Below are 18,154 nucleotides of genomic sequence, written 5' to 3' on the forward strand. Positions count from 1 at the left end.
ATAGTGATTTAGTAAAGTTCTTCTAGTGGGTGATGGGATTGCAGTGCTAGTGTGTAGTGAACAAAGTGTAATAAAATTGGGTGATGGAGGAAATAATACTTTATTCTTGTTAATGCCCGATCCTCCAATATTGAAACAAAATAGCATAGGGCAGTTTGAAGCAAATAACGACATGTTTCAGCAAAAATGGAACAGATAGTTCCTGCCTTCCTCAGGACCTTGTCTGTAATGCTACTACAATGTGTAATAGTGAAAAATAAAGTACACAATGTGAAATAAGTAAATATAGAGGAACGTGATCACCTGTGATCCTAGGTGTCTGTATTCAACCTGCACATGGTTTATTTGTACCACTAGAGGGAAAAGAACATAGTATGATAAGTCAAAATATGCACCATATAGTCGCTCGTAAAAAGACACATGTAAGAAAGACAACAGTATCTAGGTCGCCATGTGGTCGAACCCCACTAGCACGAACTATGTGCGAAAATATTGAATACAGTAACATCTTAGAGTGATTACTACATAAAGATGTACTGCAGAGCCTGCTTATCTTTGGTGAAAGAAAAATGCGCCTCACCCCACCTGGCAGTGACTCAGGAGGAGGAAGCACCGCTCAGAAAAAATAGGATAAAAGAAACAAAGACCCGGAGGTGAATGTCCCAAATCCTGAAATAAAAAGACCCTTAATGTTCTCTAAAATGTAGTACCATGTGGACACATTAACCAAATTCAAATGGGTAGTGGTTTATGCTGCTGGCAACCAAAGCATAAAGCTAGCGAATGAGGAGGAGGAGCTCTGGAAAAACTCCGGAACCTCGGCACTTAAGGCGGACAGAAGCTAGGGCTCAGCTCATGAAAGACCCAGCCAGCAGCGTACCCCGGAGAAGGCTGACGTTAAACAAAGTGTCTATCAGGAAAAGAAATGATAGTTTGAGCCCAAAGTATAAAACAGATCTTTGAAGAAATCCATCAGGCGGTCACTTACCTCTCCGTCGGTACTTCGCGCCAGCATCCAAGCCGACTGGGGAGTTACCGAACGGGAGGAAGATCACTATATTTATTATGGTCATATGGTATTGGTTGGACCAGAGTCACGTGACCATGAACAGTGACGCCATGAGAACCGGGCGTAAGTAATAGCAATTTGTTTTAACACAAAGAATTGCTGTGCCCCGGTAAATGGTACTGATGATAAATTAGAACTAAGAAACAAAGAAAACAGCGATATGGGTGAAAAAGGGCCCATTTCACTCGGTAGTTATGAAAATCTCTTGAGACAGATGTAAGCCGCACAGGCGCTTGGGAATTGTAGTAAAGTACTAACGTGTTGCAAACGTGGCAAAACGTGGTCTCCAGAATCACAGTGACTCTTTAACCCTGTTCAAGTGATTTCAAACATCGCTCAATGTAAGGCGGATTATGATATCAAACCTGCTGTGTTGTAAACTGTGCAGCACTCCAAGTTGGCACGAGGGCTAGCAATAAGCTAACTAAAACCACACAGAATATAGAGAAAAAGCGCTCAAACCAACTCACCAAATCAGTTGATCAGTGTATAAAGCCATTAAGGATTAAAGAGGCTTGCAAGTATATAGTAATAGCCTTATTCTGCAGTAATGGATGCCCAATAGGATGGCCATATCTAAGATTGTGTGTGATAAGCATGCAAACCAAAGGTCAATAAGCAGAAAAAGACCTTGTATTTAGCTGCCATACACTATCTATGTCAATGGTAAAAAACAGCATGTACCATGCGGAATTAAATGGGTACTTAGAGTCAGGTGTAGAGCTAACAAGAAAAAAGGGTGGCAAACCCTGGGCAAAACGTAGGACCTAATATAGGTGACCTGAATGTCTGTAGAACTCTCTAGCAATGCAACATACGTCCCGGTGCACTAAACTGTATGCTGGTATTGAGACAGTTAAAAGATGGAAGATGCAACTTTACAGGATGGGCCACGGAATCTCGTCCTTCACATCTAACATGAGCTTTGATTGGAATTCCATAGAGCATATTATCAAACCCATTATCGCCACTTTAGTGGCACTTTGCTGCCAATAAAGTGGCGATAATTTTGTTGCCAAGGCTTGATAATGGCCCTCTCTCTTTTCACAAATAAAGGTTACACTACAGTTTTGCGAGTGCAGTGTACCTGGTACATTTCACTTGTTATAGTGCCGCATTCAAGTGGTGTCTATATGGAAGTGCCTACTGCGTTACTGACACCCGTTATGCCGACTTATTTCTAATGCATTGCTATGAAGGATTTGTAGATCTAGCCCTCTGTGCTTACCGTTGTATAAACTTTGCGGCCAAACACATAAGAAAGGAGTTCACAGCTCGTGCGGAAGGACTGATGCTGTTCATGCGCCAGGAGGCGCCTTATCTGCAGGAGCGCCAAAGCGTTCGGGAGCATCTAACCGGAGTACCAAGCCAGCCGTGAAGGAAACAGCGTTGAAAACCAACTCCTTACCTTCCAATCCCGCCGTGAGGGGAACGGCACCTGCGCTTGCCGTCAGTCGCCCGGTGCCACACGCAGCTGGGGAACCACAACACCCAGCTGCCCCGGGGCTCGCGTGGCAGGACTGATGCTGTTTATGCGCCAGGAGGCGCCTTATCTGCGGGAGCGCCGAAGCGCTCGGGGGGCATCTAACCGGAGTACCAAGCCAGCCGTGAAGGAAACGGTGTTGAAAACCAGCTCCTCACCTTCCAATCCTGCCGTGAGGGGAACGGCTCCTGCGCTTGCCGTCAGTCGCCTGGTGCCACACGCAGCTGGGGAACCACAACACCCAGCTGTCCCGGGGCTCGCGCGGCAGGACTGACGCTGTTCACCCGCCAGGAGGCGTCTTATCTGTAGGAGTGCCTCTCGCCCCCACGAGTCAACCGCGGGAGCGACCGGGAGAAGCCCGGGACAAGGGCGGGCCATCTGGGGCCATCAGGGGCCAAAGAAGGCCAGGCTGTGCCACATCTCTGACATCTACAATATGGGTAAGAGGAAACAGCTGAGCACCTAGGGTCACGGGGGAAAAAACGCCAAAGTACCAAAGACAGCTGAATCCATTATCTTTTATCTGACCTCTGCGGTGGGCATATTCACAAAAGAAATTGCTGATGCAGAGAAAGAGTTGGCTTTGCCTTCTATGTTGGCCACGAGGACAGACACGAGCACTTTGGATATTGTTGCAGACAGGGGGACTCAAGACACTGACCAATCGCAATCATTGCCCAGTATTGGATTGAGCAGACCCATGACTTCAGACATTGATATAATTCCTGATGTAGGGCTGGAAACTTTGCCAATACCTCCCTCACCACAAAAATCGAATCCTAAACTACCGCAGCAACTGGAGAAAGGGGAGCGAACAACCAAGAAATGTCAGAGAAAGACTAAAAATGTGTTGCCCCATTCTAATCACATTGCATCCAACCGTGTGCCAATATAGAAGAGGAGGGCCCCCTATATTCTCTACCCATACATCTTGAACACTCAAAATGGGGGGAGGCCCTTGAAAACTTTTTGGCGACATGGAATCTCTATGAGTCAGGTTGCGGGGAATGTGGCTCTAGGACACCCAAATTTAAAGGAACAGCCGACTGTACAATTATTGATTATATTTTTTATTCTTCTTTTATTTTATCCAAGGTTTTATGGTATAAGACTGAGGTCTCGGTTTTTAGCGACCACAATCCTGTTCTAATAGAGATGATGCTTGGGAACCTGTTGAGCTACAAAACTGTGATACATATGGGCGGCTTGAATGTGACTGTTAAAGATCAAGGACGGAGGCTAAAATGGTCAAAAATAGTCCCTGAAACTTTCTTGCAGGAAGTACTAAACAGGGTTGAAGATCATGTGGCCATATGCCCAGAGAAGCAATCTCAAAGTACACATGTGGTTATTGCTTTTGATAATATTTGTAGACAAATAAACCATAGTCTACTTGCAGGAACCAGACAGACTAGATATAATGGTAAGAGATGGTTCAATAAAAGTTGTTCTAGGGCACACGCAGATTTACTCAAAGCCCTGAAGGCCACTCCAAAAGATCGCGCACTAATAGCTAGCACAAGAATTGCTTATAAAAAAGCTATTCAAGAAAGGAAAAAAGAGCTGAAAGAAGAGGCTATCCACGGCAGTTACTTGTGCCCATTTGGTTTGGCTGCTGCCTGTTTGCCCACTCCTCGCGGCCCCCGCTTCGCGGGAGCCGCTCGAGGAAATTACTTTACCGGTCTCCCTGATCTTGGAGAGGAGACGTCGAGGAGCCGTCGAGGGACGCAAACAACTTATCGGGACTGCGAGGACCAGCGGGCACTGCGCTCTGAGACTCGCCGCAGCTGGTCCTCTTCCCGCCCCCTCCTGCCTGGATCATAAGTGCTGAGGGCTGGTCCTACACTGTGCTGCTATCCACGGCAGTTACTTGTGCCCATTTGGTTTTGCTGCTGCCTGTTTGCCCACTCCTCGCGGCCCCCGCTTTGCTGGAGCCGCTCGAGGAAATTACTTTACCGGTCTCCCTGATCTTGGAGAGGAGACGTTGAGGAGCCGTTGAGGGACGCAAACAACTTATCGGGACTGCGAGGACCAGCGGGCGCTGCGCTCTGTGACTCACCGCAGCTGGTCCTCTTCCCGCCCCCTCCTGCCTGGATCATAAGTGCTGAGGGCTGGTCCTACACTGTGCTGCTATCCACGGCAGTTACTTGTGCCCATTTGGTTTTGCTGCTGCCTGTTTGCCCACTCCTCGCGGCCCCCGCTTCGCGGGAGCCGCTCGAGGAAATTACTTTACCGGTCTCCCTGATCTTGGAGAGGAGACGTCGAGGAGCCGTTGAGGGACGCAAACAACTTATCGGGACTGCGAGGACCAGCGGGCGCTGCGCTCTGAGACTCGCCGCAGCTGGTCCTCTTCCCACTCACTCCTGCTATTTAGAGACAGCCCCTTGACTCGTTAGCGGGGACGCGTGCGGGGCAAAGCGCGGAGCTAAGACCGGGCAAAGAGCGGGCTCTGAGGCCATCGTAGGCCAGTGTAGGCCGGGCTGGGCCTACTCTCTTTCGCCTTCTTTGTTCTGGATTTTGGACCTTGATACAGGTGACGGATATGGCTTTTGTAGGATTGAATTCGGCCTCTGTTATCGATCATTTATTGGTTTCTACACATTTTGTCCCTTTTTGTACGGTTCCCATTGTTGTCGACCTTGGAAGAAGCAACCATAATGCTATTACCATGTCGATCTCTGTCTGGGGGCTACCAGTTAACACTCATCGCTTGATAGTTGAAGACCCTGTAGACAGAATGGTATCCGTATTAAGTGGTGTATGGGTAACTCTGAGAAGTTGCAGCTTAAAATCATAGAAGCAGGGTTTGCTGCCATATATAAATGTTTGGATCCAGAGGAAACCCTTGAGTGTATTATAGTTGATTTTGTGGAGGTGGGCACAGTTATAAAAAGATGTCTTACCATTACCAAAGGCCAAATCAAGAAGGAAAATGTGGGTTGGATTGATAGTATGTGCACTAAATCTCTCCGGGAACTTAAGCAGGCACTCACCAAACAACCCAGAGATAGGGAGGCTATTATATCCCTTAGACTGACATACAAAACTCATCTTATACACAGGAAACAAGAGCTAAGGGAACAAGCTTGGGATGCTCTTAACAAAGCAGCTATATCATGCAGCTATATTGCATGATAGTAGGCTCTTCTGGACTACGGTTAATAGCCCCTTCCTTGTAAAAGAAGACTTCCCTATATTGTCAGCCCAGGTTAGTGAAGCGAACTGGGTTGCACACTTTTCTGGAATTTTTAATCCGACTAGGGAGGATTGCGCCAGTTTCTCCCCTCCTATGTTTGAAATGAAGTTACCCTTGGACATTACACTACAAGAAGTGGATACTGCTATTAGTCAGAGTAACGGGGGAAAGGCACCAGGACCTGATGGGGTCCCGGTTTACCTGTATAAATCCAACCCAACACTTTGGAGTCCACTCCTAACACAGGTGTTTAATGCCTCAGTCATGGAGAGTACACCACCTACCTGGAGTGAATCCATAATCTACCCATCTATAAGAAGGGAGATAGAGGAGAGGCCAAGAACTACCGCCCTATCTCCCTTCTGGATTCCTCCCTTAAGATTATGAGTAGGGTTCTCCTGATGCGTTTGGAGGAATCGGCGGAGGAAAATAAAATTCTGGCCGAGTCCCAATACGGCTTCCGCAAAGGCCTTGGGACAACAGAGAAGTGTATCAATCTTGACCTCCTTATCGGAAAATACACGAAAGCGAAACAGGGCTCTCTATTTCTCTGTTTCGCTGATCTCTCGAGTGCCTTTGATTTAGTGGACCATACTTTGTTATGGTCCACCTTAATGGACATGGGAGCCCCCCCAGCAATTATATTTTTCGTGGCCAGACTCTCCAAAAAGTTATCGGCTCAGATCCGTTATGGCCAGGCAGGTGAATGCACTGGGAAAATTAGGGTTAACTCAGGCATAAGACAAGGCTGTGTGCTGGCCCCTCTGCTTTTTTCCCTTTTTATAAATTCTATGTAGTCCGAATTGAAGAGGGTACAGGCTGACTCTCCGCAGATTGGTGGCTACCCTGTGCCAGTCCTGCTATATGCCGACGACACAGTTTTACTTTCGCGTACCCCGAACGGGCTCCAAAAATTAATGAACTATTTTTATGACTTCATTAAGGGGAGAAAACTGAAAATTAACACTTCCAAGACTTACATTATGGCCTGTGGTAAACGGATGAAACTTTCCAAGCCGTTTCATTTTAATAATCACAAAATTGAGGTGGTGGACAGATTTTGTTACCTTGGAGTAACATTTAATAACAGAGGGACTTGGGCACCTGAGATTTCAAACGTGAACGCTAGGATGGGCAAAAGCTCCTCCGGAGTTTTTCGCTTTGCATCTAAGCTTGGTAGTCGCCGCATACCAGACATATTAAACATCTATAGGCATAGATGTGTATCTATTGCTCTATATGGTTCTGGTATATGGGGCTATTGTAAGCACAGGGAACTACAAGTTGCAGAGAATCGGTTCCTCAAAAGACTCCTTTGGTTACCCTCCTCGGCATCCAATGAACTGTGCCATAGCGAGGTGGGCCTGAACCATCTTACAGACCTAATGGGAATGAGACCTTTAATGGTCTGGAGGTCAATATGGGTTAAAGATGAGACTGATTTCACCAGGCGGATTATTTTAGATTGCCTCAATTTGGACAACTCCCGCAAGATTCCCTGGTTAAATTACGTTTCATCTTCCTATAGTGAAATCTTTAACCTGGACATTGTTAATGACCCCCATAGTGCTGTTACTGTACCAAAAAAGGAACTAAAAAATGTCTATATTGGGACCAAATCTAATTTACGCAGGGCTAAATGCAGCCTCATGTCAACTCATGTATTCTTTTTTAATTCTAATATGTTGGAAGACAGGGGCATGCTTATGTACCTTAAAACTATTACCAAGCAATCGCACCAGTTTGTTCTCACAAGGTTGAGACTTGGTATTGTACATAATTTAGTGGCATTTCCAGTGATAAAAATTCATAGCCAATACCCCTGCCCCTGTGATGGCTTATCCAGGCAAAGCACTTTGCACTTTATGCTTATTTGCCCTCTTTATATACACCTTCGTCGTTATTATCTCAGACCTGTTTTTAAGAAATATTCTGTGTATACTACAGCCCAAGCATTGAAACTGTTATTTGCACTTGATACCATATATATCTGTTTTTTTACTGCTACCTTTTTTTACTTAAAGCTGTTTCACATAGGAAAAGCCTGGTGTTTTAATCCCTTTTAATCCCATCATTGATGAGTTGTTTTCCCCACTGAAATATATGTAGCCTGTGTTTTATATATTGTATGCTTTTGTGATTGTTTTTAATAATCGAATAAAGCTTTGAAATTGAAATTGAAAGAGGCCTGGACACAATTACTTGCCCCTGAGGTTTTAAAAAACAGTGGACAGTTCTGGAAAATTATAAATCAACCACTGTTCTCGGTTGATGAGAATTCGTTCTTCGATTCCAATATACCAGATGAGGGTTGGATAGCGCACTTTGGGAAAATATATTGCTCCCCAGGCTCTGAGAATCACACGACTATTGATCTTCCCAGAATTGAGGGTTCCTCTGTGACCTTTGAGGTCATAGAAGTGGAAAGAGCGATAGAACAGACTTTAAAAAATAAGGCACCAGGCCTCGACGGGGTCTGTGCCGATATATTTAAATGCGCACCGAAATTCTGGTCCATGATCTTGTGTAGTGTTTTTAATGCTTTGAACCAAAATAACATACTGGTGTCCTGGAAAAAATCCATTATTATCCCGGTCTTTAAAAAGGGAGCTAGGCAGGACCCCTCCTGTTATAGGCCTATCTCCCTAATAGACTCATCGGTCAAAATCCTGGGACGGGTTATATTGCATAACATAAAGGATTGGCTTGACGATAGAGGGGTACTCTTGAATGTACAATATGACTTTAAATCCAAAAGGAGCACATTAGACCAATGCCTTAACCTACAATTACTATTAGACAAATACACCAAGGCAAAGGAGGGGTCAATGTACCTGGGGTTCCTGGACCTCTCCTCGGCATTTGATCTTGTAAATAGGTCAAAGTTATGGCAAATCCTGCTAAATATGGGATTTGACCAGGCTCTGGTTAACCTCTTGGCGGATTTACACTCTGGCCTATTGGCTTTTGTATGGGTCACTGCTGAGGGGCGCTGTTCCAGCCATTTTAACTCAGAGAGAGGGGTCAGGCAAGGGCGCATCCTGGCCCCCCTCCTTTTTACGGTATATATCAATGCCCTGGAGCAGGTGCTGAAGGAGGAAACACACAACACACCGCGTATAGGGGAACTTGGTATTCCAGTTCTCCTTTACGTGGATGATGCTGTTCTTCTTTCACGTACGGGGGTTGGATTACAACGGCTGCTAGATGCCTTTGGGAATTTTATGAGGTCCCTGGATCTTAAAATTAACGCAAAAAAGTCACAAGATATGATCATGGGGAGGAGTTCCAGGAAGAAACAAGTTAAAACCGTTTTTTTGTTGCAAGGAAGAACTTAGCAGAGTACCCACATTCCCATACTTGGGTATCATCTTTGACGAGAGAGGGAACTGGGGCCCGCAACTTAAAAATAGAAATATTGCCTTTGCACGTACTACTTCGGCACTTCTGGGCTTCACAAAAAAACTGGGGGCAAGGCCAATAGAAGCCATAATGAAGATGTACAAAGCCAAATGCCTTGCAGTCGCCACATATGGTAGTTCAACATGGGGCTATAGTGCCCTAGATCGTATGCAGGTGACTGAGAACAAATTTATGAGATCTGTCCTAACAGTGCCACAGTCCACTCCCTCATACACCATCCATTCTGAGTTAAGGGCAGGCTTCATTTCTGACAGGATAAAAATAGCTCCTTTAATATGCTGGATGAAGACCTGGTTGAACCAGGAAATCTCCTTGAACCACATTATCATGAAAGATTGTCTCCTACTAGAAAATGTAAGTAAGATCCGGTGGCTGACATATATTAAAAATAGTTTTTATAAACTTGGGAGACCGGAGCTTTTCTCCTCACCAGAGTTAATAACATCTAAGGATATTACACAAATTAAGGGTGCTATGTCACAGATGCTGGCATTTGAGAGAGAGGGCTTAGAACTAAGAAAACCCACTGTAAGGGCTAACCTCATCTTAGTTAATTCATCAGGATCCGAACCTTACCGTAACCTGGTGAACCGTCCCTATCACAGGCATCTTTTAACTCGCTTTCGTTTTAATTTGATCCACCTGAACCTAGGCTACTTCCCGAAATGGAGTACCCTGGAAAATGCTATGCCATGTAACTGTGACAACTTTTCCACTCAGAACAAAATGCATTTCTTGATGTTCTGTGGACATTATACGGAATTAAGGATGACATTTTTGGTTCCTATACTCAAAGAGGCAGGGTTCTTGCAAGTTAAGCCTGCTCTCTTGTACTTACAATTACTAAATAGCCACCATATTATTTTTCATGTTGCCAGTTTCTTAGTGGGTGCTGCCCGGATCAGGAAAAGGATTAATTGTACCTAAATGAATTTGGTTGTTGTTAATTAGAATGATGTTATTTCATCCTGTAAAATTGATAGCAAAGGTAACTAAATTGGTTGATGGTTTTTTATATTCTGATTTTATGAAATCTTATGAAATTTTTAGGAAATTTTTAATGGTTACAAATTTTCTATTCTATTCGTGTAAATAATGTGTATTTTGTATTGTACCGTTGCCTTTTTATGATATTGATTTATCGAAATAAAGTATTCTGACAGACTGACTGAACTTGATTTGAACAAATCTTCTACACGTCCAAGCAGGCAGCAGTGTCTATAAGTTTAAGAGAGAAAGAGAAATGATGTCACAGAGAGTGAGAGAGAGGAAGAGAGAGAAAACAACATTAAAACTGTGTCACAGAGTCTGGAGTTGAGATTTTTTTCTTGAATTGTCAGACGGAGATTTACTAGCTCCTTGTATCACTTTACCCATGTTAAAAGTGACTCAAAAGTGGCGTTATAAGGTTGTGGATCTGTTTGTCATACTGGTGTAACCTGTCTGTTGTCACTGCTTGGAGGTAATTATAGATTTTACAGAGAAGCTGCTGTACACTACGCACTCTGGGCCATAATATCAAGCCTAGGCGACAAAATTATCGCCACTTGATCGGCAGGAAAGTGTCGCTAAAGTGGCGATAATGGGTTTGATAATATGCTCTATGGAATTCCAATCTAAGCTCATGTTAGATGTCCTTCACATCTAACATGAGCTTCGATTGGAATTGCATAGAGCATATTATCAAACCCATTATCGCCACTTTAGCGGTACTTTGCTGCTGATAAAGTGGTGATAATTTTGTCACCAAGGCCCTCTCTCGTTTCACAAATAAAGCTAACACTACAGTTTTACGAGTGCAGTATACCTGGTACATTTCAGTTGTTATAGTGCCGCGTTCAAGTGGTGTCTATATGGAAGTACCTACTGCGTTACTGACGCCCGTTATGCCGACTTATTTCTAATGCATTGCTATGAAGGCTTTGTAGATCTAGGCTGCTGTGCCTACCTTGTATAAACAGTGCGGCCACCGGAGTTCACCACTCAACTTGAACTCTGCTTCTATACATCAAAGTATATTCAATACGGTGGAGGCAATTCCATTGCTGTTGCTTGATAGGCCGTGGTTGCTTCTGAACAATGTTTGGTGAAGGAAACAAAAGGATATTTTGATTAGTCATCGTAAACTGAGTTGCGTAACTACTATCAAAAGTGAATTTTAATGTGGATTCTTAATATTCCGTAGTTAGACTGTTGCAGCTTCAGCAAACAAAGGAAGATCAATAACTTAATATAGACCTGGGACGGCCTCGTGACACAGAAAAAAAATACTATCATGGACGCACAATTATTAATAATAGAGGCCTAAGCACGTGGCGTAGTACAGAAATACAACACAGAAATTTATGCACACACAATTTTTAAAATTAGAGGTGTATAGGACCTTGTGACTTATAAAGAAATATTTCAATTATGTAAGTACAATTTAAAACCATTGAGGGGTAGGAAAGCCATATGAAGGAGAACAAAATAGCATTATGCATATACAATATACAGTGGAGGCTGATGTTGTGACGTCTTCTCTTACCTTTGCTTCTGTCGTCTTTTGACGTGTCTTCAAAGGCTGCGGTTTCGCTGAGTCTCGGGTGTTTTCGACAGTCTGTCTGTCACCGCAGCACAGGCAGGCAAAAGATAACGTGCTCACGTCAGTGCCCGCATTATATGGGAACCACGGGGGCTGACCAAATCAAGCCCAGGGCCGTCATTGGTAGCATTTTTGCGGTCTGCATGAATGACGGCCCTGGGGGACATCCCATTGGGTAATGTATTGGTTTCCAGGCTTAGTGATATCAAGCATGCTAGGTGGTTGCATGTGAGTGTGTGCACTAACAATTAACAACAGAGAGAGATGGGGGCGGTGTTATAATGTGCGCAGAGGCAGGCCCAGAATTGGATCTGCAATGAGTGAACACTTCTAATCATTCTCCTTAGCGCGCCCTGAGCTCTGATTTGTCACTGAGAGGGTGATCGCACCATAGTTTGTACTGCTTATCATACTCAGTGTGTACCCGTGCATACGTTACGAATATGCTTTGACGTTACGCGATGCATTAAAGCTTCCGTGTGACTTCATGTTCGGAGTTTTGTACCCGAAAGGGGGCAATGTTTCTACTTGGTTTAAAACATTTATTTATGTATTTAATGTACATACTAAGGGCAGACATTTTTGATAACTATGATTTTTTTTAATACTTGTAATATTCATATATTACTTTTAAAAACAATTACACAAATCGCGGTAGAACATCATGCGTTCTGCATCGAAATAGCTGCGTAAGCGCATCATAAGCGTACACAAAGGCATGTGACTTTAAAAGTAGAGATTTGATTGGTTCATAAGTTTTCCTAATGCGACTGTTGAAAGTTCCGTCCCATTATAATTATTCGACTTTGAGTTTCTAAGAAGAAGCATTTCTTCTGAGAATCTTCTCAAATAGAAGGAAGATCACCATAATAAGAGCAATAGAGTCATCTTCCAGCTGTTCTTCAGACGGAGATTTCATTCCTGAAGAACGTCTAAAGAAGAGGAAAGAAGCTCTAATTTGAATTTTTTTTTTACTCTTCCAGAAGGACAAAAAAAGGTTAATGCTCCAAAAGTAACCTGTAAAATTTGCCAAACAACTCTTTCAAGGGGTGAACCATCTAAAAAATACTCCTTTGGCACAGCAAATATGGTGCGACACGTGAAGAACTTGCACCCCAAGAACTTTGCTCGAGCTGCATGACGGAGGTTGCACGAGAATCCACCCGCTGCTACACCGAGCACATCAACTGCGGCAACAGCATTTTCAGCAAGCAGTCCACACCCACATATTGATTCTGACTTTGCTAAAGTTACAATTCTATGCATTTAGTGAGATAAACATTTGTGTTATGGGGAACAGTCTATAGACCTGAGGAAACGCTGCAGATAAAGTGGCTATAATTTTGTCGCCAAGGATGCAGGATCATTGCTGTCCTCGACATTAGTTGTTTGTTTTTTTTCATTCTTTTGTACCGCTTGGAATTAGTTGGGAAAACACAAAAAAAACTACAAAACTAAAAAACAAAAACAAAAAGTTCTTTTTAGAACTACCTTCACTGGTCAAAGAAAGAACTATATTTCTATGTTAGTGTGTAAAAGTTTGTCAGAATGAATGTATAGTTCATAAATGAATGAATGAATATCTTACTAGCGTATGGAGAATGTGAAAGTGCAGAACTATAAGGAAGTGCTACAGCATAAATCTATAAGGTGTTTATCTATAGTATACTGTAGTATGTCCGAAGCACTTGAATGTAACATATGTACATAAATATGGTACAAGTCTATGCTTCAAATTGCGCTGCTGGTGAAACTGCCTGGGTGAATTTGTATGTGTTAGGGGCGGATTTACAATCCCCTTGTGTCTCTTTTACACAGCCGTTGTGTCACTTTTGTGACACAGCGGTGGTGCAAAAGATGTGCCATGGTGTGTGCTACTAACAATTTGACGCATCTGGAGGGTGTATTACATTGTAAAGCTCTGCGCCAGAAGAGGCTTTCTTGTGCAGAAGGGGGTGCAGCAACGCCTCCTAAAAGTGACTGATTGAAATGTATAACATTTCATTCAGTCACTTTTGAGCTTATGCTGCGTCAAAACCTTGCACATGCTTGAAGGAGGTGTTAGGATTGATACAGCATTGTGAGCATAGGGCCCCAAGAGCATTGGTGGAGCTGTGTTATACTTGCAACTGACGTCAAGCAATTATTAATCCAAAAATTCCTTTGCAATTTAGTTTTGTTATTATTTTATAATAAGAATATGAAATATATTCTAAAAAATAAAATAAATATACATATTTATATTAAAAATATAAGAAATTAGTATAAAAAGAAATACATAATAATTAATAGATTTATAAATTATCATTTACAAAACCTTTTAAATTCACTGAAAAGCCATAGGTTTCACACACGTTATAGTTAGAAATTAGCATTTAAAAAACCTTGCGAATTCATTGAAAAAAACATAGGTTTCACACACGTTATAGTTAGGAATTAGCATTTCAAAAAGCTTAGAAATTCATTGAAAAAACCATAAGTTTCACACGTTATAGTTAGCTAAACATTTCTCTCATACAAAACCTTTGAAATTCCTCTGTTATTGTTAGCTCAGCTAACTATAACATGCGCGCCCACAATACACTGCTGATGACGTCACATATTACATCACTCATGACATGGTTAGTGACATCACTCATGACATCACGGATGACATCTCAAATGACATCCCTGATGACATCACTGATGACATCATCCAGTGAATGTGTGTCTTTCTGAAAAATAAATATTTTTTATATATGTATATCTAAAGGTCAATGGAAGAATAAATGGGTATCTGAGTATCTAAATGGATGTTTTTTTTGTAAAATTGATTGTATAACTGACTTATTAAGTATATTTAAGTGAATAGGTGTATTAGCGAGTAATCTTTAAATATTTAAATATCTGTATCAGTGTCTCACTTTGTATATAAGTGGCTGCATGGGTTGGTGAGTAGCTACATCAGTGTGTATATGGGTTATTAGTTGCTTATTTGAGTACCAAAATGAGTGTCTGTATGATTGACAGCATGTGTGCAGGACTGTATGGGTGGGTAAGTGTGTGTATGGGTGTGTTAGTGAGTGAATGACTGTCTCAATAGTATCTTTATGAGTAACTACCTATGTTTTAATTTCAAATTTCAATTCCAGTGGTGTAGTGAGCACGGGACCCATGTCTAGGCATACCCTTCCCATACCCTTCCCACTTAGTGTGAATTATTCCATCAATTGTTGTTGGTGACGGCGACTTCCGTGCTCTGTCCTTGTGTATAGTTAAAGCACTGTTCAGTGATCTCTGAGGGGCTGTTGTGGATGAATGTTTTCATGTCTGCTAATCTAGTGGGCAGTATCCCCTTTTGGGACATGGTCACTTTTCTGCTCAGTGGGCTAAACAATTCAATTCAATTCAATTCAAAGCTTTATTCGGCAATTTGCCATCAAGCCAACAAGTAAAAATACATTATACATTAAACAAAATTACATCAATTAGAAGAATAAAGTGCAAGTTGTTGTGCAATCCTCATGTAAAGTCCTAATTATTTACAATTCACAATAATTTGATTACAATTCATAAAAGGGACATATACATTTTACATACAAGGGAGTTTACAGACCTCTAATTAAAAACACTTATTTAAAATTTTCTTTAAATAGTTTAAAAGCCAGAGTTAAAAACTTTGTATCTATGTTTTAAAACCATGCTTTTTCCTTATCAAGCAGATACTAAAAAGAAATCGACTGACTCCAAAAGTTATCAGTCTAGTGGACAAGGATCTGAGTAATCTTTCTGCCTCTTTGTATGAGCGTATACCCAAATTTTTACAAAGGGGTTTGATCCATTTTGTACGTTGAGCATTGTATAATGGACAAAAGAAGAGGATGTGTGCCTCATCTTCCCTTTGCTTCAGGTCGCACAGTTTACAAAGTGTATCATCTCTGTTAGGGTTAGGATTCCCCCACCGGCACGTATTAGCATTTATTTGGAGGACCCCGTACCTGTATTGGAGATACATGGTTTTAGCCAGGGGTGGTTCCACCTCGTCCATAAATTGCTCAAATATGGGGATGTCCTTGAATTGCAGAAACTCAATTGATAATGAACCTGTAACACGATTATGTATGTTAGAATTCATATAATACCAAAAGGCGGATTTTACCTGATCTTTACAATTAGGTTGCATGGATGTTGGGTTTTTCCAAAAATGTGAAAGGCCCAATTTAGTGAACCATGCAGATATGTGTCTCAGCCACTGAATTGAATTGTAAGTATCTAATTCCATAATTTCCAGCAGACCCGCTCTATAGTCTGCGAGTTCCGGGGTTGTCCAGATTCTTACCCAGTAAATCAGTGGCCTCAACCAGCATAGATAGTCTGTACGTTTAAGATTTATGTCTAGGAAAACAGGTGCTAAAGGTGTTCGTGTTGGTAGCTTTAGCAACCTCCTGCAGAACATATTCTCCACAGTATGGAATGTTTGTTTAACATACGGCCCCCAAATCTCGGCTCCATATAGAGCCGCAGATTGTCCTTTAGCTTTGAACACTTCAATCGCGGGTGATATAGCTTTTGAAGTGCTCCTTCCATGGATTTTCAGAATGGGGAAGGAGTTCTGTTTTAATATCAATCTACTTTTTTCTAGCTGATTTGTCCAAGACATTTTGCTATCAAACCTAATACCCAGGTAATCAAATGATTCCACATATTCAAGTTTAGTATTGTTTAAGGCCAGATTTCTCTTAAAGGATTTTGGAGGGTTAATGGCCATGTATTTGGTTTTACTTGAATTGATTTCTAACCCCTTCGTTTCACAATAGCTGTAAAATTGATTTACCAAATTTTGTAAACCTTTTGGAGTTTGAGATATTAAAATCGTGTCGTCTGCAAAGAGCAGCGCTGTAACAGCCTCATTACATAATTTAGGGGAGTCGTGGTTACACTGTGCCAAAAATGGGGGGATATCATTTACAAATAAAGAAAAAAGAGTCGGGGCCAACACGCACCCTTGTCGCACCCCCCGTCTGACTGGGATAGCTTGAGTGAGTTCGCCATTTCTTCCCCATCTTATTTTTGCAAAATTGTCTGTGTGGAGTTTTATGAGGTTAGACAATAATTCTTCAGGGACACCCATTTGCCCTAAAGTATTCCATAACAGTGAGCGGGGGACCAGATCGAACGCTGAGCGTAGATCCATGAACGCAACATATATGCTGCATTTTTTAATCTGGACATACTTCCAACAGATGCACATGAACCTATGTACCTGATCTACAGTACTTGTCCTAATTCTAAAACCTGCTTGGTATTTTGAGAGGATTTTAGTATCCTCAATCCAATCTAAAAGACGATTTAAAATGTGTCTGGCAAAGATTTTTTGTAAAATATCTATTAGACTTATAGGTCTGTAATTGCCGGGGTTGTAGCGATCTCCCTTTTTGTATATGGTTACTATTTCCGCCCCCTTCCATGATTCGGGGATCGGAGTGCCTAGCAAAATAGAATTGCACAAAAAGTTTATGTAAGGGCACCAAACTTCTATATTATGAGTAAATAGATCGCCCGGTAGTTTATCCGGACCCGGCGCCTTACCTGCCTTAACTGCCTTAATAGCACACAATGTTTCCTCTGTGGTAAATTTTTCCGGCTTAAAGTGAAAAGGACTGGATCCAGAGCAAGGATCTTCAGAGGGTACCTCAGATGCATCATATAATTTTGCAAAATGGTCGTACCAAATTTTTCCATCTAAGAAGAAGTCTCTATTGGAGCTCCCTGTTTTATTATTTTTGGATATTAGACTCCAAAAGGTGCATTGATCATGCGACCTGGCAGCATTTAAGAGGTCATCCCAAATTGAATCGTCCCACTCTTTTTTCGCTCTCAAGAGGAGGTTCTTATATTCAGTTCTACACTCTTTAACCTTCTTTTGATCTTTAGATTTTACGGCCTTAATGAGATTATCTTTGGCCAGGCGACACTGGTTGTTATACCATGGTGTCTCCAGTTCCAATTGCCGTTTAATTTTACTATCCCTGTTGTTACATGGTTTGCTCAAGAGGGGGATTAACTCTTCTATTAATTGATAGTGCATAATGAGCACTTCGTGGGATCCCATAACCAACTTATTATATGAGGAAATAGTGTTTGAAAAAATATTGTAAATACCTATGAGTATGTCCTCTTTTGCCAGGATGTGCGGCCACTTTATTGCTCTCCTATTGTTAGAAACTTCAACCTCACCCACGTCATTATTCGGTTCCACACCACTATCTAATGGGTGGAATAGTGCCGGGAGTAGCCCTAACTCAAGGGGGAAGTGATCGCTTTCTGGTCTATTCACAACAGAAAAAGACAACAACAGGTACCATAGGTTAATAGTAATCAATACATAATCAATAAGTGACTTTGCAATCCCTTTGTTGT

At 42.1% G+C, this 18,154-nt stretch overlaps 1 protein-coding gene across 1 annotated transcript in view; it reads left to right on the forward strand.

Moving 5' to 3' along the window:
- LOC147737478 (uncharacterized) overlaps positions 1–17,683 on the forward strand; it is a 70,235-nt gene extending 52,552 nt beyond the window's left edge. The window contains exon 7 of the mRNA XM_086952132.1: positions 17,669–17,683. Within this exon, the coding sequence (XP_086808258.1) occupies positions 17,669–17,683 (15 nt within the window). The remainder of the gene's footprint in view (positions 1–17,668) is intronic.
- The last annotated feature ends 471 nt before the right edge of the window (positions 17,684–18,154 follow it).

This window comes from Lissotriton vulgaris, chromosome 1_1, assembly GCF_964263255.1.
Source record: "Lissotriton vulgaris chromosome 1_1, aLisVul1.2, whole genome shotgun sequence".
In the NCBI taxonomy this organism is placed as follows: domain Eukaryota; kingdom Metazoa; phylum Chordata; class Amphibia; order Caudata; family Salamandridae; genus Lissotriton; species Lissotriton vulgaris.